The following is a 25,391-nucleotide window of genomic DNA, read 5'->3' on the forward strand; positions in this document are numbered from 1 at the left end:
CCTCTTTTTTCCCTTAGGAGAACTAACATCATGAAAAGTCCAATATAGTTCCGTATGCGAGTGATAAAAGCAGACATTGGCAAATTAATCTCTCTTATTCACTGTGTAGGTTGTTAATTGTTCTCTCTGCTTGCTGTCGATATAATGTGAAATTTTCATTCCCCCCATTCAAGATGGGGAAAAGTTGTGGCTGAAAATGTTAACATTTGCATTTTTATTTGTTGATTTATTTAAAGGACAGCCTCTCTTACAGCAATCCATCACTCAGTGACACCCCAAATATGAATAATGTATTGTAGACTTGCGGTTACAATGTGTAATAAGTGCCAGAGACAGTAGGAGAATGTTAACTATGTTGCAAATGTAATATTTATCGACTCGTAGTTTATTGCTTTGGAGGTTCAATAATACTGACCATAGGACATTAATACTGCTTATCCTGATTTTAGCCGGCAACCTCTGTATGCAGAAATAAGCTATCTATCTTGCGCTCGCAAAATAAATATGGAATTTACAGCACTTTGTAAATGGTGTATTATAGGGTGCTTGTGGTTCTTTGTAGAAATCCAAGCGTCCACAACTCCCTCGCTGCCACCACCTTAATTTGCGCCATGATCCCATTTCAGGAAGAAAACCCAAATGGTCAGTAGCTTCTTGATGGCCCCTTTTCCTCAAAGGTTTCCTGTGGAAATGAATTCATTGATGTTGATACACAGCCACAAACCCATAGACATGGACAGTGGCACCCAAGATCTCTGGTCCAGACCCACAGGAGAACTTCCTGGTGGATTGTTCCCCAAATGGGAAACTCCCTGTAACTTTTGCTAGGAAATGGAGTGACGATTAGGGATTGTATCGTGCTGGATTTTTCAAGCAAACTAGCCCAACTCCTTGCCCGTTATTCGGAGATCTATGGGTGGTCCGCATTCAAAAGTTTCATGTCGGGCAACCCAACAGCTCCAAAAGTTTGTGATCTGGATTTAGACAAGTTCATGGTGCCTTCACTTATTTCGTAGCTTATTCAAGTTGCAGAGAATAAAATACACCACTAGGCATGCCCAACCAGCTAAAGTTCCTATTTGGAGCTGGCATGGCCTGTAGTTTCCTGACGGTGGCACACTGGCACAACTCAGCCAACCCTTTTTCATGCACCTTAACCCAGCAGTTTTCAAACTGCTGGTTCGGTTTCCTTAGTGAGATCATAAGTAATGGGATTACTTACCTTCCCTGAGGGAGGTTTGCGCAGTCATCCCCGGCAGTGAGTTCCTTCGGTCACCATAGGGATTGCAGAATGAGTTCTCTGTTCCTTCACACTAGGTAGGGTGGCGGGTGAAAGAGAAAGAGGGCAGGATTTGCCCTAGTGTGAAAGGGTGCTTTGCAACGAGAGCACGTGATGGACAAGTTGCAAGTCAAAAAGGGTTCGCTGGGGAAAGAGAGAGAGAGAGTTTGAAACTCCTGCCTTTGCAGTGCCTCCAGTTTCTAAGGCAAAAGATTCTGCAAGCCCTGCAAACAGTTTGCTCCTCTGCTGCTGAGCTGCTCTTAAATTTAAGATGTCCTTTGAATGTTTAACTAAAGCCTCTCTCCATGGTGCAAAGCCATTGCTGCTTGTGCCGTTTTCAGGGCACCCGTTGATGTTTCCTCTTCATCCTTCCAAGATCATCTTAAATATTTGATTTTTATTCTGCTTTTCTCTTTGAATTTCTGCCCTTTCGTTGTCTCCATCTGACTGTATAAGTGCCCTCATTATTTATGTATCATATTTATGTACTGTTTTTCCTGTAGCTCAAAGCAATTAACAATTCCACGTAAAACACACCAAATAAATATAAAGATACAGAATCCAATATAAAAGGCAGGCCCTGTGAACAGAAACAGGTTTTTTGTTTTTTGGAAAAAAAAAAGGTTAAAACAAGCTAGAATGAAGATCAGAGCGGTTACCCTATCACTCATCAAAGGCCTCTCTCATTAAGGACAGCTTTTATGTTCTCCAGACTTTCACTGATGGTGTTTCATATAAAGATGGAACCCAGAGCACAATGTTCCTTCCTGTACCTAGATCTTAATAGGTGGCCTGGAAAGGAAGAAGATAAGCATAGGAAACTTCCTTGCACCCGGTCAGTCCTTTCACTATCTGACAGCAGCTCCTAGGATTTCAGGGAGAAGTGTTTCCTGGCTCAACCTTGAGTTGCTGGGGATTGGATCAGGGTCCTGTGGTGTTGTTGTTTAGTTGTTTAGTCGTGTCCAACTCTTCGTGACCCCATGGACCAGAGCACGCCAGGCACTCCTGTCTTCCACTGCCATGCTGGTAACTTCGAGAACACTGTCCAACCATCTCGTCCTCTGTCATCTCTTTCTCCTTGTGCCCTCCATCTTTCCCAACATCAGGGTCTTTTCCAGGGAGTCTTCTCTTCTCATGAGATGGCCAAAGTATTGGAGCCTCTGCTTCAGGATCTGTCCTTCCAGTGAGCACTCAGGGCTGATTTCCTTCAGAATGGATAGGTTTGATCTTCTTGCAGTCCATGGGACTCTCAAGAGTCTCCTCCAGCACCAGAATTCAAAAGCATCAATTCTTTGGTGATCAGCCTGCTTGATGGTCCAGCTGTCACTTCCATACATCACCACCATAGCTTTAACTATAAGGACCTTTGTTGGCAAGGTGATGTCTCTGCTTTTTAAGATGCTGTCCTGTGGTGTGCAGCCATATTTTTCTCCCAGTCAAAGCTTCTCAAGGGAAGCCATGCATAATCCACAAGATTACCGAGGCATAAATGAAAGTTGCCAGACCCCTGTGTGCTAGGCCAGAGATGTAGCCAGCTTGTCTGATAGACAGAAAGTGTTCGTGGCTACAGGTGCCACCTGATTCTTCCGGGAGCAAAGATGGGTGAGCAAGTTCTTCCAGTCACAAGGCAAGCCAGGCATTGCAACACTATAAAATTTGAACCATCAATGTCTTGCGAGATAAGGGGGCAGTGCAGGCGGTCCTATTCTGATGAGCCTGGCATTTTAAAGGGAGCCTAGTTCTCCATTAAAATCACTCCATGTACAATTAGTCCGCATCAGAAATGGTGGTGGTGCTGTCCCTCATGGAAGCTGTTTCAAGAAAACATGCCAGTCACCCTTTAGACCAGCCTTTCTCAACCTGTAGGTCCCCAGATGTTGTTAGACTACAACTCCCATCACCCCTAGCTAGCAAGGCCATCATCAGGGATTGAGAACCGCTGCTTTAGACAGCATTTGCAGGCTTCCATCACCATTAACTTCCACATGTAACGGAGACTGGTATTTGAACCTCGCCCCATTTGATCCTTCGAATCAGGGTCAAATAAACCAAGAGTGGACTGGAGTGATGGTGAGGGAGTCGCATGCAGTGTTGGCATGTTGTTGGAGCATGGGTTCAAGGTGTGCATACAGCATTTTCTAAGCTTGAGCTTTTCTGAAAAGGCTCCCTTCGAAAATCACAAAGCACTAAGGTATGAGCCCTCCCAGCGAGAGATTTCCTGGTCTCCTTCAATGAGAGAAGGAAGCATTCTGCAGGCAGTGCTGCAAACCTCCTTTGGACCATTCAGAACTGTTCATAAACCCATGGCTGGCTTAGGAAATAAAATTAGCTCTCGCTCTCCTTGTAATGTGACCTGAAACTCCACAGGTCTACAGGGAGCGGCCAGCATGAAAATCCAGCCTCCATTTATAAGGCAACAGCAAAAAGAAGCCATGATGTTCCATGTGGGCAATGAAGGCTTTGGAATGGATTGGGCACAGTGTAGCGAGGTGCCTTTTGTGTTTAAGATGGCAACTTGCTCATCTCAGGGGCCACCCACCATTACCAACTTGACGCAACGGATTGTGTCCATTGCCGAGAACGTGAAATCCTGCCAGGAACGCCCTGACTCCCAGTGCAAATGGATTAATGTTAATTAGCAACTGTCGGCTGTAATTGTCACCCTCATTAAAATACAGAATTATGTATTTCTTAGTTATAAATAACCTTTCTAATTGTACTTGATGTATGCCAGTTTAATCAAATAGTACACTTGCTTGCAGGCAGATATTTGCATTAATCTAGCATTGGATCGTTGAGTCTTTTTGATCATCTCTTTTTCCAAACTTTGCTGGTGTGTGGTTGGAAGGAGAGTTGGGAGGGGAGAGCTCTCTTTCAGCTACTTGTCCTTTAAACTTTTTTTTCTTTTTTTTCCCTCCGCTATTCAGCTATGCGACTCTGATAGGATTTTATATTAAAATGAGTGGATGTGTCTTCTGGGATTGTTGAGTGCAACTGAAACCTTGTCAATTTTTGAAGTAGTTTGGCAAGGTTTCCGTCACTCAGTGGTGTGACAATAAGTTGATTACGGTTTTGAAACTAAGAATAAGCCGGGGAAAATAAAGTGCAAATCACATTAGAGAGCTGGCTTAACTCTTTTTAGGGCTGCTTCTTTGGAAGAGCTGCATTGTTCGATGTCGGGCTCGGAGATTCTCCCGCGCCACTTTCCCCAGGTCCAAATTGTATCTAATCCTGTGGTGGGTTTAAAAAAAACACGCCAAATGCAGAACTTCTCAGATTTTATTACAGGGCTTGGGGAAGGATCCCGGATTCTTGTCACCAAGGCACGTTGAATGAGTTATAGAGCAGTGGATAGAGTCAGGGAGCAGAATGGTCCCAGAAACATTAATGGACAGAAAAAAAGATGGCGGACAAGCTGGAAGGAGCAGGGATGGGTGTTTCTTAGTGAAGAGAAGTAAGGAGCTGTAAGGCTAAGTTCACTGGCCATTTGCATTCCTTTTCTTGATAACTCTGGTGGTTTGCTAACCCCTCTAAATGGAGCAAGTCCGAAACAAGCATTTTACATGATTGTCTCCCCCTGTTCATGTTCCTGTTGGCTTAAGCAGTGCTACAGTGCCAAAAAAAGTTTTTAAAATAAAATAAAATGGCAGAGTTCCCCTTTTGCACTTGTTGTAATGATTTGACACAGCATTGGAAAACGATTCGGCACGTACCCCCGAATTGTCGCAGGCTTTTTACTTTTCTGGGACTCCCCTTCAGTGACTCTCAAAGCAGATTATGAATCACATCGATCCCTTTCCCTTAGTTGTGCCCCCGTATCTCTTTCCATGCCCAAAGTTGCTCTTATATCACTGCATGTTCTTACGCTGAGCCCGGATAAGGGCCTAAAATGGGCCTTGTCTCCACTTCCAGGTCTGAAGATAAAAGGTGCATGAAACAGCCATGTTGGAGGATTGTAGAGGGGCAGAAACTGCACTTACCTGGAGAAAATATTATTATTAAGCTGTTACATGAACAAATCAGTTGCTGCAAAACGCACATCTGCAGTACCCTGCAAAATCCATACATTGCTTTCCCTGCACTGATGCCAAGCCATCCACTTTAGGTATAGTATAGTTCTGGTCATTCATTTTATATTTGGTTCAACAGGACAAGCCCTTGATCTAGTTGAGGTCTTGAGACAATACAGTTTAATGCTCACCTACCTCTAGCAGCAGGGACGCGGGTGGTGCTGTGGGTTAAAGCACAGAGCCTAGGACTTGCCAGTCAGAAGGTCTGCGGTTTGAATCCCCGCGACGGGGTGAGCTCCCATTGCTTGGTCCCTGCTCCTGCCAACCTAGCGGTTCGAAAGCACGTCAAAGTGCAAGTAGATAAATAGGTACCGCTCTGGCGGGAAGGTAAACGGCGTTTCCGTGTGCTGCACTGGTTCGCCAGAAGCGGCTTAGTCATGCTGGCCACATGACCCGGAAGCTGTCTGCGGACAAACACTGGCTCCCTCGGCCTATAGAGCGAGATGAGCGCGCAACCCCAGAGTTGTCCGCGACTGAACCTAATGGTCAGGGGTACCTTTACCTTTACCTCTAGCAGCATGTCTGAAATCCAGAGAACAATGTTAACATTTTAAACCTTAGACTGAATGGTATGGTGTGGGTCGCCTTGTGTATGTTCCAAGTGTGAAAAATAAACTGCCCGTGCTTTCATTCCTTCCTATCTTTTGCTGTCTTGATGCATCATTCTACACCCACCCACACCATTTATCACATTATCGTTTTTCTTTAAGCTGAATGCATCCATTTCCCCCACAAGATGCCTCTGCCATTTCCCCCTAAATCTGACACCCTGCTCAAAACTTTCACCCAATGAGTACATTTCTCAGACTATGCGATTTCAGGTTGTGTCAAATATTGGTTGGCAATTGCTACGAATGGTGCATGTTCACTCAAATGAAAACTGCAGCCAGTCTTGACTCCCCAGTGTAGTCAAGTATACCTGTCTTATTCCATGTGTTTCATCAGTCACACTTTACCTGTATGCATGTAAACGTGTAAACCAGGTCTCAGTTTCATAAGTTGCCTTGTCTGTCTCCTAGTTTTGCAGGATGAGGTGGCAGATTTAGGAAGGGATGGAGTGGCCCATGCTACTTCGGACTACAGAGGTGGGGTGCACCATTTTTGAATGCTCTCCATTGTATACCCCCTCCCCACAAAAACACCCCGCCCTTGCATAGGGGTAGCAAATGTGCTGTCGGCCAGATGTTGTCAGGAGTCCAGCTCCCTTCAGCCCGAGCCAGCAGGCCAACGGTCAGGGATGGTGAGCATCCTCATCCCAACAGCTGGAGGGGACCACCTTGGTTGCTGCTGTCCTAGCAGAGGTCCAGCCGCCTCCTTTGCTGCGATGACTTTCTGTTCGTAGAGAGGTTAGCTTTGTTTTAATGTGGAGGAACATAACATGTATACCCCGCCACCTGCTATCTTAAATAGTACACTTCATTTCACAACCTCATTTCTGCCAGACTTTATGCTGCTTGGATAGGCCAAATCTCTGTTGCCTTGGAGGAAATGCGGGCTTTGCACATGCTGTTGGCAGTCTAGACTTTAACTAAGTTGGAGTTCTTGTTATTAAATATACCAAGAAAAAAGCACACCAAGAACTCAGGCCAATGTAAGTTTCAATAGCGGGAGTGGTCCCTACTCGCTAATCAAAAGTCAATTTTAACAAAAACTGATCCATTCAAAAGTATGTATCCCGACAAGGATTACAAACTCAAATAGAGATTACAATCTCTAGCAGAGATTACAAACTCATGAAGATATGTATAACACAATAATTCATTAGAGATAAGAGTTTATGAGTAGAGACAAGTTCATGTTAGTCCATAGATTCAACGTGAAGGTCTTAGTTTCAATCATTGAGCAGAAGTCAGAAGTCAATTATGGATCAGAGACCAGGACAGGGCAGTCTAGACTTGGCTTTGGGGGAGTGAATTAATGACGGTTGCTGCTGTTCTGGTTCTCCGAAATATTTTTGCTCCCACTCGTGCTAGGGCAGGAACCAAAGCAAGATCTATCTGCTCATTCATAGTAAGCCATTAACTGTGGTTTACCTTGACGTGCAAACTGGGTCTCTCTCTCTCTCTCTCTCTCTCTCTCTCTCTCTCTCTCTCTCTCCATATAACACATAGAGAGAGGCAGTGGTTATGTGTTGCATTTTGGCAGTCTCTGCGTGATGCCTGCTGTGGAACTGGGTGTTTCCAACACTGTGTTACATCCACTGTACCATAGTTGTTCTTTTGCCTCTCCTCTCCTCACCCTTTCTCATTAACTAAGGTGGCTTGATGTATTTTTTGTGCTTGCTAATTTAATACAAAGCACTACACAAGCCAGTTCCCCACGCCCCCCGAGACTGAAAGGAAAGGGATTGAAAGTTGGTTATTTGGGTGGATTTGGAACAGATTTTATTATTTGCACAAATATCATGTGTTTTCCTGGCACCGCTGTTGCTCCTGTGGTTTCTGCTTGATGCTGAATTACCTGTGTTCTTTTCCTCAGCTCCTTTGCATCTTTCCGTCTTATAAACTTGGCAAGATTTTGATGCATGCATGCCTAGAATAGTTAGCAAGAGTAACTTGTTAAGGTGTGCGCGTGTGTGAAATTTGTTCTTTTTTCTCTGCAGGGTCAATGAATAGAAACACCAACCTCCAAAAAGCCCCTTATTTCCTTTGGGGCTTTCTTAAAAGTCTTCTTCCTCCTTTTTTTTTAAGAAGAGGTTTTCAAACCCTCTAATGCTATTGTACTTTTTAACTTTCATTTTTGCTTCGTCTGCATTGAATCATCTTTTACTACTTAAAACCAAAATTGGGTTTATTGAAACATTTCAATTTTGATTATTTTTTTAATAAAGATGTCGCCATCTAACTTAATGAAATCACTGGGATGAAATGAGTAAAAGTTTGAAGAATGTAATAAGCTCGGAGCCCTGCAGATTTTATTAAATGTGTAGCAGACAGAACGCGGGCACATTTCAGCGGTGTGTTTTCTTCCCCCTTATGTGCTGTCTTGGATCAATAGGGTGTGAAAAACATGCCTTGTCAGAAATGACCTTTGCACTGTTAGACTGACTCTCTTTCGGGCGATTTTCCAGCAGGATGAGTTCTGCCTACACCTCACATTGCCAGGAGTTCTCTCTTTGTGTGCGTTTGGAACTCGCTTCCTGCCCTCCTCCTGCTGTTTTGGGCAAAGGGTTGGGGGCTGCATTCTAATCCCATTCCCCTGCAGTTGGACACAGTAAATGCATTTTGCAGATGGCTCGTGTGCCTGTCAATCTCATTTCAGCGGCATCATAACTTATGAGCGGCACTGCAATTTATTAGCCCAGAGATCTTCTCACTTGAGGAAATAAAATGCTGCCTGCATGATACAGTGTTTGTCAGCAGACCTTTTTAAATGATGGAATTTGTAGGAACCCAGAGCCTCTAGATTCCTACAAATTCCATCATTTAAAAAGGTCTGCTGACAAACACTGTATCATGCAGGCAGCGTTTTATCCAGAAGGTCATCAGGTGCAACTTCCCAGCATCATCATCATCATCATCATTATTTTATTGCTCAATTTCTATATCACTTAATGCCAAAGCAGGCTTTAAAGCAGTTTGCAAAATATCAATTCTCATGCAGGATCCTACATTTGTCCCCAAAGTCACTTCACTGTTCCATAAGTCCCAAGAGGTAGTCCCTCTGCCATTTTCTCCAAATCCTTCATCATCCCAGAAAAAGCATTGGTGCATCTTAGATGTCTATTTTTGTCTTGATAGGACTTTGTGTTTCTGGACATTGGGGGCATTGTTTGTTTCCTAGGGGGTAGGGGGTGACACACGTCCAGGCAGGTTTCTTCTATCTCGTTATCACACTGGCTTAAAAAACACTGTATGGTGCTGGGGAAGTCTCCACCTGGGGGGCTTACAGCGTATCCTCTAAGGGGGTTTCCAACTTTGTGGCATTCAGTTGATGTTTCCACTCACTGGAAAATTGTTGGTCGACCATGCGGGCGTCCCCACTTTTCCAAGCCGCAGGAGATCAAATCCTTGGCATGTGCAGAGGCAGCATTCAGAGAAAAGGTGTGACGGAGCACAGGCCAAATGTGGCTTTCTGTTCCGGAATCCTGCCCTGGATGTGAAGTTCCAGGACTGCCCTCCAGGAGCCCCTGGGAATAGAAATCCGCAGTAAGAAATTTCCATTTTTCCTTCTGTTTATCCCATAAATTATTTCTCTCGTTCTCGCTGTGCACTTAAACCTCCAAGACGTTTCTTCCCCCCCGTAACATGGTATTGTTACTTCATTGTATCTGTGAACATTTTAATTTCACGGCCTGCAGCCTTCGCAGTCTTTTGTTCTCTCTTCCTATGGGCACGGAAGGGTCACATTCATTTTGGATTGGCTTGAGTCATGTTTTCTTGGAGGCCTCCGTATGTCAGAAATGTGGAGCTAACACTCTTTGCTAATTAAATGGGTCTTTGGGGCAGCTGGGTGGGGAAACTTACCTCCAGGCAGCATTGACACTCCAACTTCAGAACCAACTTCAGAAGTTGGCGTCTTTCTCATTCCAGCTTGGGGTGAGCCTACGTGAAATGTTGGTGCAAAGCAAGTAATACATATTCCACAAATGTATTCCTATTCCACACCCCCCCCAAAATGGGGGGCAGCGGGAATGCTGATAATAGGCTTTATGAAGATGATGACATGGGGACCCCCCCCCAACATCCTGTTCTTGTTTTGCATTCCTCTCTGTTGAGGGAGTGTTCGATAAAAAGCTCATGCTGTTAATTGTGCTGCAGTTGTTCTGGATGGCAGGGGACTCACACTGTGCCACCCCCACCCCTACCCCGGCCACCACCAGTATCCCGTGACATTTCATTTATAGCTGGAGCCTTCTTAAAAGCACTGAATTTGAGCCTTACACCCAAAGGCGCCTGCCTGTAGGTGCTAGAGTTATCTGGTTGGGCCCTGGCAAACTGGATACTGGGTCAGGGTTACCAGATGTCCCCAGTTTCCGGGGACAGTCCCCAGATTTGCAAATCTGCCCCCGGACAAATTTCGTCCCCGGAATGTCCCCAGATTTGCAACTGGTAGCACAGTTGGCTCTGGCTGGCTTCAGGAGCTGCTCGCTGGCGCTGCCACTTCCGAGGGGGAACCAGGGACATCCAGCGGTACCGATCTCCTGCCCCCTTTGTTTTGACAGATCGGGGGAGGCTCGGGAGTCACGGGCAGGCTGCACGCCATTGCCCAGTTTTTTAAAAACTCCGCGCATTTATGTTTCACAGGGTGCGAAAGAAGGGCTTTGCACCTTTATACAATATGCATTTGTGCTTGGGCCCAGGGTCTTTTGCCTCACCACCCCCGCTACTGACTCCCTGTTGCTACTCAGCTTCAAAAAAAAAAAAAAAAAGGGGGGGGGTCCCCGGATTCATTGAAATAAATCTGGTAACCATATACTGGATTCGATAAGTCTTTGGTCTGATCCAGCTGGCTCTTTTTATTTTCTAGATCTTTTGCCATGGAGAAGGTGCACGTGGAGCTTAGCTTGGCATGCGTTTTGTACCCTTCTAGGCTGTGTTCAAGCCAATAGATTGTGTGTGGATCCTGCCCTGCGGCGTAGTGGGGGAAATTGATTGTTGGGATGGGCTAGGAAACATGTGACAGTGAAGGCTAGGATGCCTCAGGAGAGGGAAGAATTTGGGGGAAGTATAATGAGAGGAGTTGCATGGAGAAGAGTTGCTGAGACTGAACCAGGGCAAGAGGAAGCCCAGCACATTCAGGAGCCAAAAGTATATAGAGGCAAAGAGACGCAGACCCGGGGGGATTTGCAAACAGTTCACATCATTGTCTTCCTGGAAGAACACTCTGCACAGTAGAAGAGAGAGCGTTTGAGGGACGTAAGGACACACATCCAATTTCTGCAACCTTTCCACCTAAAACAAATGGAAGATGAGGCATGAATGAAAACATTGGGATCAAATATGGATCTACGGGATATGCTAGGCAGGGATTTCTGAGAAAGGTAATTGTGCGAAGGTCTTCTAGATCCCATGCCTTCCCTCCTATCCTGAAGTTGTTTAACCGATCATGGAGGCTTCTAAACCTCATCGTGTTTTAGATATCTCCCTGTGTGTAAGCTTCATCTACCTAATCACATGCTTTTGTTCAAATTACGCTAAAAATAGAGTGGCTTGGTTATTATTAGGATACATAATCTGTTTTTAAAAGCGTGCGCTTCATGTGTGTTTCCCCAAATCTGAACTTTCAAACAAAGTGTTTCTGAATTATTGATGCCAAATGCATGTTTCCGTAATGCAGCCGTGTAAACGGGATTGAATGCCCATCCAGAGGTGCCCAGAGCTCTCCAAAGTGCATGCTAATAAGCAGAAAGAAAACATCGCTGCGGTGCTGGAAGATTTACAAAGCAAGAGTTTGTTGTCTTGATACATGTAGGTCTGTCAACTTGCATCTAGGCTTCTTCTTTCAAAGTACCACTTTGGTGAGCGGCTGAAGAGTGCACACGCCTTCTCCCTTTCATTCCAGCCCGAGTTGGAGAGAATTGGAGAAGTACTGCTCTTTTTTGTCAGCCCTGAACCTCTTATCAAACAGCTTCATTGAGGGACCTGTTATCAGGTCGTTCCCTGGCGCTATGGAAGAGATCATTCATTGGCGCATCCAATCATTGCCTCGTTGTACCACCTGTGTGTGTTGGTGTGGATGGGCTGCCTTTCAGCAGCCAAGACTGAGCTCAGCAAAGCGATGGAGCCAATCACCTGTGCTTCCATTTTAATCTGATTTTGTGCTAACTTCTTTAAGTGTTGGAAGCTGCTGCTGCTGCAGGTGATGGCCTTTATTAATACTGAGCAGCCAAGGGTGTGTTGCACACTCCTTCTTTTGCAAACTTCTGCACTATCCCTTTATTGCACAGATCGCTTTCTCTGCCTTAGTCCAAACGCTCCAGCAGAGCTGAGCCTCTTTTCAGCCAAGGCCTCTCACGTTGAAGCATTTGCCCCGTAACCACACCGTACGCTGCCTTTTCGGGTTCACAAGACTGCAACACTAATATCAAAATTGGCTCTTCCCTCTCCGGTGCCTGCGAAAGACAGTTGTCTCCGATGGCATTGTTACAAGCCTTGGTTTTATTGCCAGTGACCCCACGGGCGGCAAGCCTGTGAGAGCTGCACGTCAGATTTTACAGTGGGCTGTGATGTATTATGCTTCAGTGGTGCCATAGATTAAAATTGGTCATCAGTTTGTGATGCTGTACAACCACAAAAGAATCTGATGCTGTTTGGCCTCAGAAAAGAGAGAGAGAGAGAGAGAGAGAGAGAGAGAGAGAGAGAGAGAGAGAGAGAGAACAGAGTTGTGCATTCCCGAGACTGTTCTAGGGCACGCGGGGAGTTTGGTCCTCATCTCTGGGCACTGAAATCCCAAAGAGGCAGCCGCTCAGAGGAAATATCGCCAGGCTAGGAAGTGTTGATGTATGGGGAGCGATAAAATACGTCTAGCCTGTGAAACAGTGATTGGGAGAGGCGCAGTAACAGCCTTCAGGTGTCGAGGGGTGTTAATGCTGGGAGCTAAAGGGAGGGATAGTGCACTGTGTGCTTAACTGAGTCGTAAGGATTGATCTTGGTTGTGGGAAAGAAAGCACTTGGATTTGGGTTCCCCCAACACTTTTATATCCATCTCTTGTTTCCACTGCCTGTCCCCCCCCCCATCTCTTGTGTTCTCTCTGCCACTGCCAAATATTAAGAATATGTACACAACACCATAAAGCTGGTGATTCCTTATATATTTTGCACAGGCGCCTCTACAGATAGAAGAATTCCCTTTGGAACTTTTAAGGGAAAGTAGAGATTGCTGCTGTTTAGATCCTGGTGGTGGTGTAGCTGATGCCTTTGAACCTCTTTCTGGGCTCACTTCTGGCCTTACATTGAAGGGAAACATGGTTGAGTCTTGCAAGTCATTGTCCATGTATTTTATCATAGAATAGACTCATAAAACCTTAGAGTTGAAAGGTGTCCCAATGGCCATCTAGTCCAACTCCCTGCCATGCAGGAATCCCAGCTAAAGTATCCATGACAGATGGCCATCCAACCTCAGTTAGAGTCCACCACCTCTTATAGGAGTCTGTTCCACTGCTGAACTGCTCTTACTGTCAGAAAGTTTTTCCGAATGTTTAGTCGGAATCTCTTGTAACTTGTAGCCATTGGTTTGAGTTCTACCTTCCAGAGCAGGAGAAAACACACATGCTCCCTCTCCCCTGTGACAGCCCTTGAGATATTTGAAGAGGGTTATTATATCTCCTCTCAGTCTCTTCTTTTCCACGCTAAACATACCCAGCTCCTTCAACCATTCCTCATAAGGCCTGGTTTCCAGACCCTTGATCATCTTGGTCGCTCTCCTCTGCACACATTCCAGCTTGCCAATGCCCTTCTTGTATTGTGGTGCCCAGAATTGGACACAGGACTCCAGGTGTGGTCTGACCAAGGCAGAATAGAGTGGTACTATGACTTCTCTTGATCTGGACACTAGACTTCTGCTGATGTATTTTATGAATTTAAAAAAATCGGGAGGAGGAGCAAGGTTAAAATGTGAGCATCTATGAGGCTGGGGCCCAGTTCCGATGAAGGGTGGTAAAGCAGTATGCTTTCCCATACATTTTCTTTTAATCCTTTCTCATAGAAAATTATCATGTCACAAAGAATGCAGGGTTAGGACCCTTTGATGCTAATTTTCAGTGTGCAGGGAGAAATGTGTGTGTGTGAGAGAGCATTCAGTCGCATGATCCTCTAGCACAGCCCAGGTGCAGAATCACCACCTTAGTGAGGAGCTAGAATTTAGCAAGTAATGAGTGACTAGTTCAGTTGGCTTTTTTTTTACCTGTTTACTTATTAAATGCAAGAGCTGGCTCTGAATATCGATGAAACCACTCGCTGCTTTCCAGCTAAACCTTGATGCCCCCTTCTTGACACACAGCACAAGAGCTCTCAAGCGTTGAATCACAGGCACTGGTGTGAAGAAGAAGGCAGGTTGAAACATGCTGAAGGGATGACCAGCCTCATATAAACAGCATCCTTGAGCCTCATGAATGCATGAAGGGGTTAATTCCATAGAGTAGACTTGAATCTTGGCTTCCAGAATTCCAACACAATCATAGTGGCAATTGAGATATTGGTGGCTTCATGGGCCATAAAATAGTCTGTGTACCAGCCTCTGATAACTGTACTCACATATGTGTCTTTTTATTTATAAACTCACTTCTTTAATACTTCCATTTCTCTTTCCAAAGTCACAATTGGGTCCTGATGTTGGGGAAACTTGTACTCTTCTTCATGAAGCAAGACATCAGTTATGAAATATCTCAGAAAGAGGATGGTGGCAAGATAGGTGCCCTGATTTTCATTTGGTGGAAGAGGTAGAAAACATATTTTGAGCACGCCGTGTTCTTTCCTCTCCCAGACTTTCCACACTGGGATGTCTGTGGCTTTGAATCATCCCCGTTGACTGAAACATGTGATTTAAGCAACCAAAGCTTTGGCTTCCTGCTCTGTAAAACCGGCACACACTATCATAAGCGTTTTATTATCTGTAATTAATGTTTGTAAAGTACTTGGGAGCTGAAGGTGTGTTAGAAGTACAAAGCAGTATTATATCAGTCGGAAAGCCTGCTTGAATCCAAAGGCAATTCGTGTACCACTAATAAATCACTTGGAGGTTTATTTTTATGTTTCCACTCAAATTTCTGACATAAACCTTTTTATTTCATTGGGAACATGCGCTTAAATAAAAGCAAACCTCTACAGTTACTAATCTCCGATGCCATATTGCGCGAACGTTTTGTTGAAATGCCATCACCTTTTCAAAGAACCAGAGCTGTGTGTTTTCTAGACATTTATGGTTGAAGAATAAATTTTCAGAGACTGTAAATGAAAAGATATCGCTGAACATGATGATCAAATAATATCTGACACTGCTTGTTTAAGGAAATATACATATATCTTACTGCCGGAGCATTTATGACGCCAATAAATCTCATTACTTTTGCCTAGTGATAGAATTCTTACTGACTCCACCAAATATCAGATTGGCTTGAAATTGTGCCGTTTTCTGCATACTGGAGCAAAATCATTTTATTATTTAAGCCAGGTGGTGCAAGACGAAAATATAATGCAGCTAAATATAGGGGTTGGGTTTTTTTTAATATAAAAAACTATTGTACTGTGTTCATGAAGCATCACATTATGCTGACACTTGGTGATGGAAATGCATCCAAAATACAGCGTCATATTCCCCAAATATCAATATATTCATTGTGAGTTGAAGCTGTTTCAGATAAATGTACAAACGATGTGTCTGGTTGCACTTTCATAATAGTAAGTTTGTGCAGTTTTCCACTGGTTAGCTGTCGAAAAATGCTTGAAGTGTTTCTGTGCAGACTTCCTTCCATCCCACCCACCCACACATACCAGTATTTAAAAACCTCTTCTCTTCCTCTCCCATCATCTCCTCAGCCAGCCTGCTGCACATGGAGCAGAACTTAGTACGAGAGGCTGGTGTCCTTTAAAATTTCTCCCAGCCAATGCAGTTTCCAAAAGAGGGCAGGGGGAAGGATCTAATTGGCTCACACACATGGGGGCGTGGCCAGCTGGGTAGAACTTGCTCCATTGACCAACACCATCTTCCCAGCGGAGCAGCAGTTCCATGGGAGGAGATACAGCTCTGTTGGTTAGAGCGTGGTGCTGTTAACACAAAGGTTGCCGGTTCAATCCCCAGTGGTGTCCAAACTTTTTTGAAAGAGGGCCAGATTTGAGGAAGTGAAGGGCCGTGAGGGCCTACCAAAGGGCCAACCAAGTAGTTGAGCTTTTATATGATTTGACCCAAAACTTGAGGGACGCGGGTGACCGACTCTGGGGTTGCGGCGCTCATCTTGCTTTATTGGCCGAGGGAGCCGGCGTACAGCTTCCGGGTCATGTGGCCAGCATGACTAAGCCGCTTCTGGCGAACCAGAGCAGCGCACGGAAACGCCGTTGACCTGGAGCGATACCTATTTATCTGCTTGCACTTTGATGTGCTTTCGAACTGCTAGGTTGGCAGGAGCAGGTACTGAGCAACGGGAGCTCACCCCGTTGCGGGGATTCGAACTGCCGACCTTCTGATCGGCAAGTCCTAGGCTCTGTGGTTTAACCCACGGAGCCACCTGCATCCCATTTAGGAGCAGGTATCCTGTTCTAAATCAGAGGCTTGTCACAACTTGGTCCCTTTCAAAACCACAGTGCTAACTGCAGTAGCAGCTGCTGTATTCAATATATGGTCAAGTTTCATTCTGAGGGAGATCTGTTTTGGAGCCAGAGCATCTTGGCAGTTTCCCTTTAAAAATATTTCCTTAGAAATAAGCATGGAGGAAATTGGCTCGGTGAGCTCCGTCGCCTGCAGCCAGATGCTGTCTGATGGCACCTCAACAGGCCAGGACAAACTGTATTATCGGGGGATTAACCACTAAATAGCCGAAAGGAGAGGTCTCTCCATCAGATAAGGTCGTTTGAGCGGAGCGAGTTTGCTTTCTTGCATATAGAGCCCTGATGTCAAATAGACTGATTTCCAATGCCTGGTCTTTTAAATAATCTTTGCTGCATTTGCTGCTCTTGTAATCTGCCAAATCATTTAATTTTCCCGATAGCTGAAATGCTGTAAAACTTAGATAAACTTACAGCAGAAATTAACTCCAAGTTGGCTTGCAGCTGAAACACAGGCATGGCGTGTTAGCTTGGCCTGCAAGTGACTTTTTCTCTCTTCCCCCACAAACTAATCCTTGGTTTGAAAGGATACATCCAGACTACTCTTTGTGCTTGACAGAATTGCAGGAGGAGATGATGCAGCCTTTGCCATATTCTGTGACTGCCACTGGTGGAAGTTGCAGCAGGTGGGCAAAAGCTGGAGTAGAAGTCATTTCTGGGGTTTCTCATGCAAAGCTGAATCCTTAAGAGATGCAAGTGTGTTCAAAGCCATTGCTGTGCCTCTCCCTGGCCTTCTACTGCCCATTTCTGTTGCCATTTTCAGTGGATCTTTGCACTTCTCCGCAGCCTGAAAGTGTTAAGCATCAGGGTAACAGCTTTCCACTGGGCAGCGATATCTGAGACCACTGACAAACTTCTGTCCACCTCTGTGCTTGTTCTTAGAATCATAGAATCATTGTAGAGTCGGACAAGATCCCAAGGATCATCTCTTGCTACTCCCTGTAATGCAGGAATCGCAGCAAAAAAATCCCTGGCCACCCAAGCTCTGTTTAAAAACCTCCATGGTGGGAGATTTCACCACCTTCCGAGGGTCAAACATTTCATCAGAAATTCCTTCCTAATGCTTAGTGGGAATCTCCTTTTTTGTGACTTGAATCCATTGGTTCAGGCCCTGGTCTCTGGAGAAGGAGAAAACAAGCTTGGTGCATCTTCCACCTGACAGCCTATTAGATATTTGAAGATGGCTCTCATCTCAGTCTTCTGTTCTCTATGCTAAGCAACCCCAGCTCCCTCAGCCATTCCTTGGTTTCCAGACCCTTGGTCCTCTTGGTCACCCTCCTCCGTACACATTACAGCTTGCCAATATCCTTCCTTTATTGTGGCATCCAGAACTGTATTCTAGGTGTGGTCTGACCAAGGCCGAATGGAGTGGGACTATTACTTCCCTTGATCTGGACACTAGACTTCTGCTGATGCAGCCTGGAATTGCATTAGCTGTTTCTTGCCGATGCATAACACTTTTGACTCACGTTAAACTTCTGGTCTACTAAGACCGCTAGAACACTGTGTGTTTAATAGAGTCTCTCCTGTCCTCTCTCTCCTTACAGGTACGAGTCCTCTCTCTTTGACCTGGTGGAAGCAATGAGCCCAGGGCTTCAGCATCACTACAGCGAAAGCCGCAACCAGAGCCAAGTGCTTGTGCCTCAAAGCAGGAGGTGGAGGAATCCTGGATGGAACCAGAGCCCGACTTGTGCCATGAATGGGACCATGGCTGAGCTAGAGGAGAGCCGCATTCTGGAGGAGATCTTTTTCATTTGAGGGGCCCAGCGGTTTTAGCGTTTCCTTCCAGGTGGACCCAAGGACCTGTCTTCCCTTTCTAACATGGGCATGTTTACACATCGGGATATTGCTTTTAAATTATTTGATTGACGAATGATTGTCTCCTTAACTCCCCCCACCCCTTAGAAAAAACTTAACACGATAGTTCCCCTGTCCCAATTTCCGAATCATGTCTAAAAAGCATCCTTTCAAGCAGACTGACCGAAGTGTAAGCAGGACATTTCTGGGCTCTTTCTCTGCACGGTTACAAGGTAATAATTTTTAAAGGAAAAGAAATTCATGCCATTGTGGAAGGGATTAGTATTTCATTATTGATTTATTTTTTTAGCTGTGAAAACCAGTTTCCCAGAGCTTCATTGCTTGCTCATACACAAAAGCACATTCCAACTTTTATCATTTTTTTCCAAGTAGCCTGTTAAAATTGAGGGTGCTACCTATATATTTAGCTAATGAATTTCCAGCACCGTCTGTCAGATTCTGTGTTGTGCCATTTAACGGGGGTGGGGGTTGAAGATGGGTAACCGGCAGCCTTCTCTTAACACTAATGGACATTTCTCAGTTAATGAATCTCTTACGAAATAAGCCTCTCTCTCAGTTTTTCTTTAAGGGTGTATTGGACATAGAATATCTACTGAGAGAGCATGCCCCTTACAGCTAAGCTGTGTGAACAAAATCAGGCATTTTGATAGCCTAACCTGCTATTTTTTTTCTCCACTCCTCCATGCTGAAAAGTGCTACAGGGTGAGACCAGCTCATGGAGTGCTATCTCTGAGGTCACCCCACCCCCCGGTTTTTTCTATTTTTAACCCCCTACCCATTCCTGGGTGTTGTAAATAAAGACAAATCAGTAATTCATCCCATTTGCCACATGTGACGTGCATTCCTCCTTCTGGCTTTAATCATTTGTGCCATATCTTATTACATTTTGTTTTTAAAATATGCTCCACCCCGGAAAAGCTGCACGTTCAGTTACTTAAAGAAATTTGCGGGATTAGTTGAAACGGCTGCGGATTGCAGGAATCAACAATCACATTCAGCATTCGTATTTTAGCAGAACAGAAGCCACAGGCATGAATTCATGGAAACCTGACTCTGAAACCCCCCTTTCTGCAGCTCAGAGGTGGAGCAAGAGGAAGACATGCACCTCCTTCTTGCGTGTGCTGCAAAGGGAGACGGACAGCTTTAGGCAGGGCGGACATCAGTTGTGACATTCTCCTTCTTTCCCTTCTTCCCCCTGCCTTTGCCTTCCTCTCTGCTTATGTCCTCGAGGTGGGCTGGGAAGCTGCTATTTTTCCCCCAAGTTTGCAGGAGGGTTCCTTATCCATTGCCTTAATTCTGCAAGCGGAGGGACGTCTCAGCACCCCATATCAGATCACAAGGTGACATTCCCCATGGGGATTAGCACAGCTTCTAGTTTTTTTGGTGTGCTGCTTTTAGCAAAGTTGAAGGGAGCATGAAGTTCTTCCACTGACCCAAGAATCAGGTATGCACTATAGGAAGAAACGAACAGGTCCAAGTAGGAAACACTGAGCTCTTTAAAAATGCTGCAGATTTAGGGCTTCCTCCAGTGTCGCAGTAATGCGTGGATCGTTTGATTCCTTGAACGCTGGCCTTTAGCGTTCAGGAACGGGGCACCTTACAGGCTTTTCGCTGCTGTTTCTGCCTCATCATCACGGTCTTTAGTTTCACTAGGCAAGATGGTCTTTAGGGCTGCATATCGCTGCCCTCCAGCTCAGATCATGACCTTTTTATTATATTTCTGTCATTTGAGCACAGCGATTCATATTAACATAGGAACTACCCAAAAACAGGAGAACGAATGCAACATAAAATAACAAGATTTCTTCCTAAGCTCTCTCTCCCCCCTCTCCTTTTTAGACAGTCCCTCTTCAGGAATGAATCCAATAGTTTTCCCTTTTAATTTCTAGCCTTCTCTTGTTTGCCTGGTTGCCCCTCTGCTTGCCTTTTTAAGATGCCACTATCAACCTTAAGCGGTGCCTTCAAATTTACATTCCAGAGCTCTCTCTGTCAGAGTGATTTTTTTGTCTCCAGTTCTTAGCCAGTGCCAATATTTAACCTCTTTTAATATTGAATCTAGGATTTTCGATAAAGCTCTTGATAAACAGGTCGGATTAATGCTGTTGATTTTTGTGTCAAATTGTACCTTGGTCATCAATGCCTTTTGAAAGGACCATTGTCAAGGGTTCAACTTCAAACTCTTATCCATAATGGCTAAAATTCACGCATAGGAAAAAAACCTGTCTCTGAGGCACTTTATAAAAAAATATTTTAAAAAAAGGAATAGGAGGATCCAAGAGGGTTGGTTGCACAGTTGGGCCAAGTGCTCCAAATTCAATTGTTCAAAAGTTCATGCAGTCAGTTAGAGTGGCTGCCATTTTAGTGTACAGATGGCATCTCGTGGGATTCAGTGGAGACACTGCATCAATGCTTGCCTTTGTGCACATGTGAGCAGCATCAACCAGGAATGTTGTACATTGTCCAATCAATCTGCATAACCTGCATAAGTGAGGATACCCACCAAGACGTCAGTTGGTGAATGTGGCTAAGCAAGGGAAAATGCATGAAGGCTGGGCAAAGTGAGATGCTTTGTCTCCACATTTCCCAGCATAATTTGGAGACTCTGCACATTGACAGCACAATATGGAAAATGCCCCATTCAGGTGCCGTAGTGTCTGCACTACTTCGTATGTACATCCTCTGCTCAACTTGCAGTCCTTTCTGGACGCCAAAGGCATTTTGTCACAAGGCTTTATAAAGCCGAAATTATTAAAAATATTTACAGCTTCAGAGGAAAACCGGGTGGGGGAAAATCAGTGGCTGTCAAAGACCAAAATCAGCGGTTGCGGGTGGAAATTGTTTTTTTCTGTCTGCTCAAGCAATAGAAGAGAATCAAAACTTAAACTAGCCCGGGAAGTGCTACATAGCTGTCAACTTTTCCCTTTTCTTGCGAGGAGTCCTATTCAGAATAAGGGGATTTCCCTTAAAAAAGGGAAACGTTGACAGCTATGTGCTGTCCATGTGCAGTTTAGTTCCTGTAGCTGAAAGCACGAACCAGAGACAGCAAAGTGCAAGGGGGAGGACTCTGTCCCAGATTTACTCCACGTAAACCTTGCTGGGTGGAATCAGAATGGTCCTGGAGCAGCTGTTCTTGCGCTGTCCGGCTCTTCATGCGTTGAGTCTTGCTTCTGCCACAATGGCCTGTTGTTGTTGTTGTCTTTGTCTCCCCCCAACACACATGTGCACTTTGTAAGAAACGGATCTGTAAAAACAATCACCCCTCCCCACCCACCCTCCAAAATACTTCTTGGGTTATGTTTGGTAAGTACTACCTGAAACTTGATTGGATCTTTAAAAGTAAACACATGCAATGTTTTAATTTAATAAATTATCAAGGTGGATTTCCCCCTTTCTTATCTGTCCCGTTTCTTTATTTCTCACCTCGTTTTGTGAGTTGGCATGTCGTGCGGAATTTCTGGATGTTTCTCCCCCTCCCTTTGTGTCGAAGCACACACGTCCAGGCAGAGGGAAGTTGGCAGGTACTCTGGACTGGTTTTTTTAAAAAAAGAAAGAAAATGTTTCATCTTCTTTGTTGGGCCCCCAACTGACAAACACACCAAACAATGCGCTGGGCCGAGCAACGTTGGAAACGCCGGAGGCAAAAGTTGCTTTTCTTGAGATGCAAGCATTCAAAGCCCATCTCAGTTTTGTGTGTTATATCTGTCCAGGCAGCAGATGATAGCCTGATAAAGTTAAGGGTCCTTCAAAGCGAAAGAGCAGGAGGGTGTAAGCGGATGGGGGAAGCTGCCTAAATGGGATTGCAAAGCAGCCGGCTTTCCCGAGTGACAGGACAAGAAAACGCCAGAGGCAATGTTGTGAATTAGAGCCGGTTCACAAATGCACCCTCATCATTACTTGACGATAGCTATGATTCTAGGAATTCTTCCAAGGACTGAGCCATCAGGAGGCCCTCGTGGGGCAGAGATACCCTTGGGAGATCCTCTCCTTTGGGAGGTGGTTTCGTCCTCTCCAGGACGCGGGTGGCACTGTGGCCCAGAGTGGGCCACGACTGGACCTAACGGTCAGGGGTCCCTTTACCTTTACCTTGGTCTTCTCCAGCTGCTGATGACAGTCCTGTTTACGCAGTCTTTTATAGGACTAGCCTTGGTATTTATAATAGTGACCCTGATGCTTCCAGCACCTGCCATGTCTCCTTGAGGCAATGGTCATCATCATGGATCATCCTGGTTCCTGCGGGCACACATAGAATCATAGAATTGTAGAGTTGGAAGGGATGCCAAGGGTCATCAGTAAACCCCCCGCAATGCAGGAATCTCAGCTAAAGCATCCATGATAGATGGCCGTCCAACCTCTACGTAAAAACCTCCAAGGAAGGAGAGTCCACAACCTCTCAAGGGCGACCATTGCACTATCAAACATGCAGAGACAGATGTCCTTCTTGGTGCCCACAGGGTCTTCTCCTGATGCTGAAATTTGACTTGAAAGAAGCATTCCACTGTTAATAGAATAGTAGGTTTTTAAGCAGAGGTTGGATGGTCATCTGCAGTGCAGTGACCACTGGGAATCCCTTCTAACTCTCCAATTCTCTGTCTCATGAGAGATTGTGCCACATTTACCGTGGCAGCTAGTTTTGCCCAGAAAGGGAGGGACATCTTCTCCTCCCTCCTCCCCCCCGGTCGCTGGGACGCACGTCTGAGCCGCCTACTGAGGGTGCAGTAAACTTAAGGTAAAGGTACCCCTGCCCGTACGGGCCAGTCTTGCCAGACTCTAGGGTTGTGTGCTCATCTCACTCTATAGGCCGGGAGCCAGCGCTGTCCACAGACACTTCCAGGTCACGTGGCCAGCGTGACAAGCTGCATCTGGCGAGCCAGCGCAGCACACGGAACGCCGTTTACCTTCCCGCTGGTAAGCGGTCCCTATTTATCTACTTGCACCCAGGGGTGCTTTCGAACTGCTAGGTTGGCAGGCGCTGGGACCGAACGACGGGAGCGCACCCCGCCGTGGGGATTCGAACCGCCGACCATGCGATCGGCAAGTCCTAGGCGCTGAGGTTTTACCCACAGCGCCACCCGCGTCCCTATGCAGTAAACTTACCCGGAGCTATATTGATTTAAGACTGTTCACTTTTGTATATATAACTTTGGAAAATGGTAAACTATATTAATTTGCTGTGTTTTTCCAAAGGAAAATTATTTATCGGGAGGCCTTCTTAGCTCGAGTGCTCGGGGCCTTAAATCATCATAATAAATTTGCGCTATTCAGGCTTTCTTACATTGTAATAAATTTGTTTTAAACATGAATGAGAAGATCCATGATTTCTTTAATATACTGTTATGTATTTCCTTTCAAAATGACATGGCTCACTACATCAAGCCAGAGAAATAATAGCGGGAGATTTACAGTACTTAAAAATAACTTTGCCTGGGATTGTGACATGTTAACCAACTCCCCAGACGGGGCTTTGGGGAGCTGCTCGTTCCCACATGCCCTCTGCAGTCTTAAACTTTGAGCAGCATGCGGGGGGGGGGGGGGCTCCACTTGGTGAGGCTGGGTGTCTGCTGCACTGTTGGTATTCCAAAAATATTCCCCCACCTGCCTTTCCATTGCCGTTCGCAGCACTCTAAGCCGCCTGAAGCTCTCTCGAAAAGATTTTCCCTTGCTGCTTATTTTGCCTGGAACTCCAACACGACCCTTCTCAAACATCTGATCTTTATTCCTTTCTTCCAGGGATGCATACCCCTATCCTTCATTTGCAGTTCCCAGGGTGGCTTACAAAAACACAGGGGAGGGGAGTGAATTTTTAAAAATGCAAAAAGTGGTAAAGTCATGCAAAACCCACGCACTCAACCCAAAATACAGTAGATCATTGCATTAAAGGCCTGTGTTGTTTTCCAGTGCTTTTTCCTGGAACTGAAATGACAACATGCCAGACGAGCCTCCCAGGATACAGCATTTCAGAGCTGGGGTGGCACCACTGAGAAGGCCCTTTCCCCAGTTGCTACCTGCTGTGCTTCAAGATCAGGGATTAGACACATTCATGGAAGAGAGGGCAATTGATGGATTCTAGCCAGAATGGCTATGCTCGCTGTAATATGCTGATGTGGTTGCTCAAGAGCAAAGAGGCAAGACTCCAACCTGTCTTTTCCAGGCTTTATTAACTGTACAAAGCTATTTACAGTGCAGAGCGTCGCAAGTCCATGTCTGCTCAGTCGCTGGCAGAATCTGGGAGTGGGCGGACCTTATACCTTCCCCAACATAACAGTCGTGTGATCCCCATCCTTCTCTTCCCCTCTCTGCGCGCATACCTACTGGCAAAGGGGGACTTGCCTCCCCTCCGCTTTGCTCAGGCTCGGTGTTGGGGCTCTCCCTAGCATCTTCTGATCCTTTCACCCCCTCCCCACTGGAGGCGGGGCTTCCCTCCTCGCCAGAGGAAGAACTTCACAAGATCTTCAGGGGCTCCCTGTAAAACAACTGCCCCTCCACCTCTCGCCTCTGAGCTGATGGCAGTTCCCTGACACTCTGCTTCCACATTCACTCTGCTTCCGAATGCCAGTTGCTGGAAACCACAGGTGCTCAAATCCTGCACTCAGGTTTGCCACAGGGATCCAGCAGGATCCTCTTATGTTCTTATCAAGGCATATGGGAAGGCACTGGTGGAGACAGGCGGTACCCTGGAATCCAGCAATGGGCTGGGAAATCAGTGCATCTGGCAAAACGCCGGCATGATCTGATCATGATTCCTGATCCCAGTCCGCAATCGAGTGCAAATCTTTTTTTTTATATATAAGATATTTATTAAAGTTTTTAGCAGTACAAAAAGAACAATAAAAAACCTCATTTTAAACAAGAAAAGATAAAATACAAAAGAAAAAGAAAAGAAATCAAAAAGAAAAAACAGAATTAAAATCCATTAAGCAAAAAAGAAAAATCAATAAAAAATACAGCAAATCTTCCCATTACTTATCT

General features: G+C 45.4%; 1 protein-coding gene across 8 annotated transcripts in view; it reads left to right on the forward strand.

The window, feature by feature from the left end:
• Positions 1-21,816, forward strand: part of KIAA1328 — a 224,608-nt gene extending 202,792 nt beyond the window's left edge. For all 8 annotated transcript variants that reach the window (XM_083575685.1, XM_083575683.1, XM_083575680.1 and 5 more), the window contains one exon: positions 18,155-21,816. In XM_083575685.1, coding sequence (XP_083431811.1) covers positions 18,155-18,365 — 211 coding nt within the window. In that variant the 3' untranslated portion in view covers positions 18,366-21,816. The remainder of the gene's footprint in view (positions 1-18,154) is intronic.
• Positions 21,817-25,391: the final 3,575 nt, after the last annotated feature.

The sequence above is a fragment of the Podarcis filfolensis genome, assembly GCF_964270895.1.
Source record: "Podarcis filfolensis genome assembly, chromosome: 11".
Taxonomy (NCBI): domain Eukaryota; kingdom Metazoa; phylum Chordata; class Lepidosauria; order Squamata; family Lacertidae; genus Podarcis; species Podarcis filfolensis.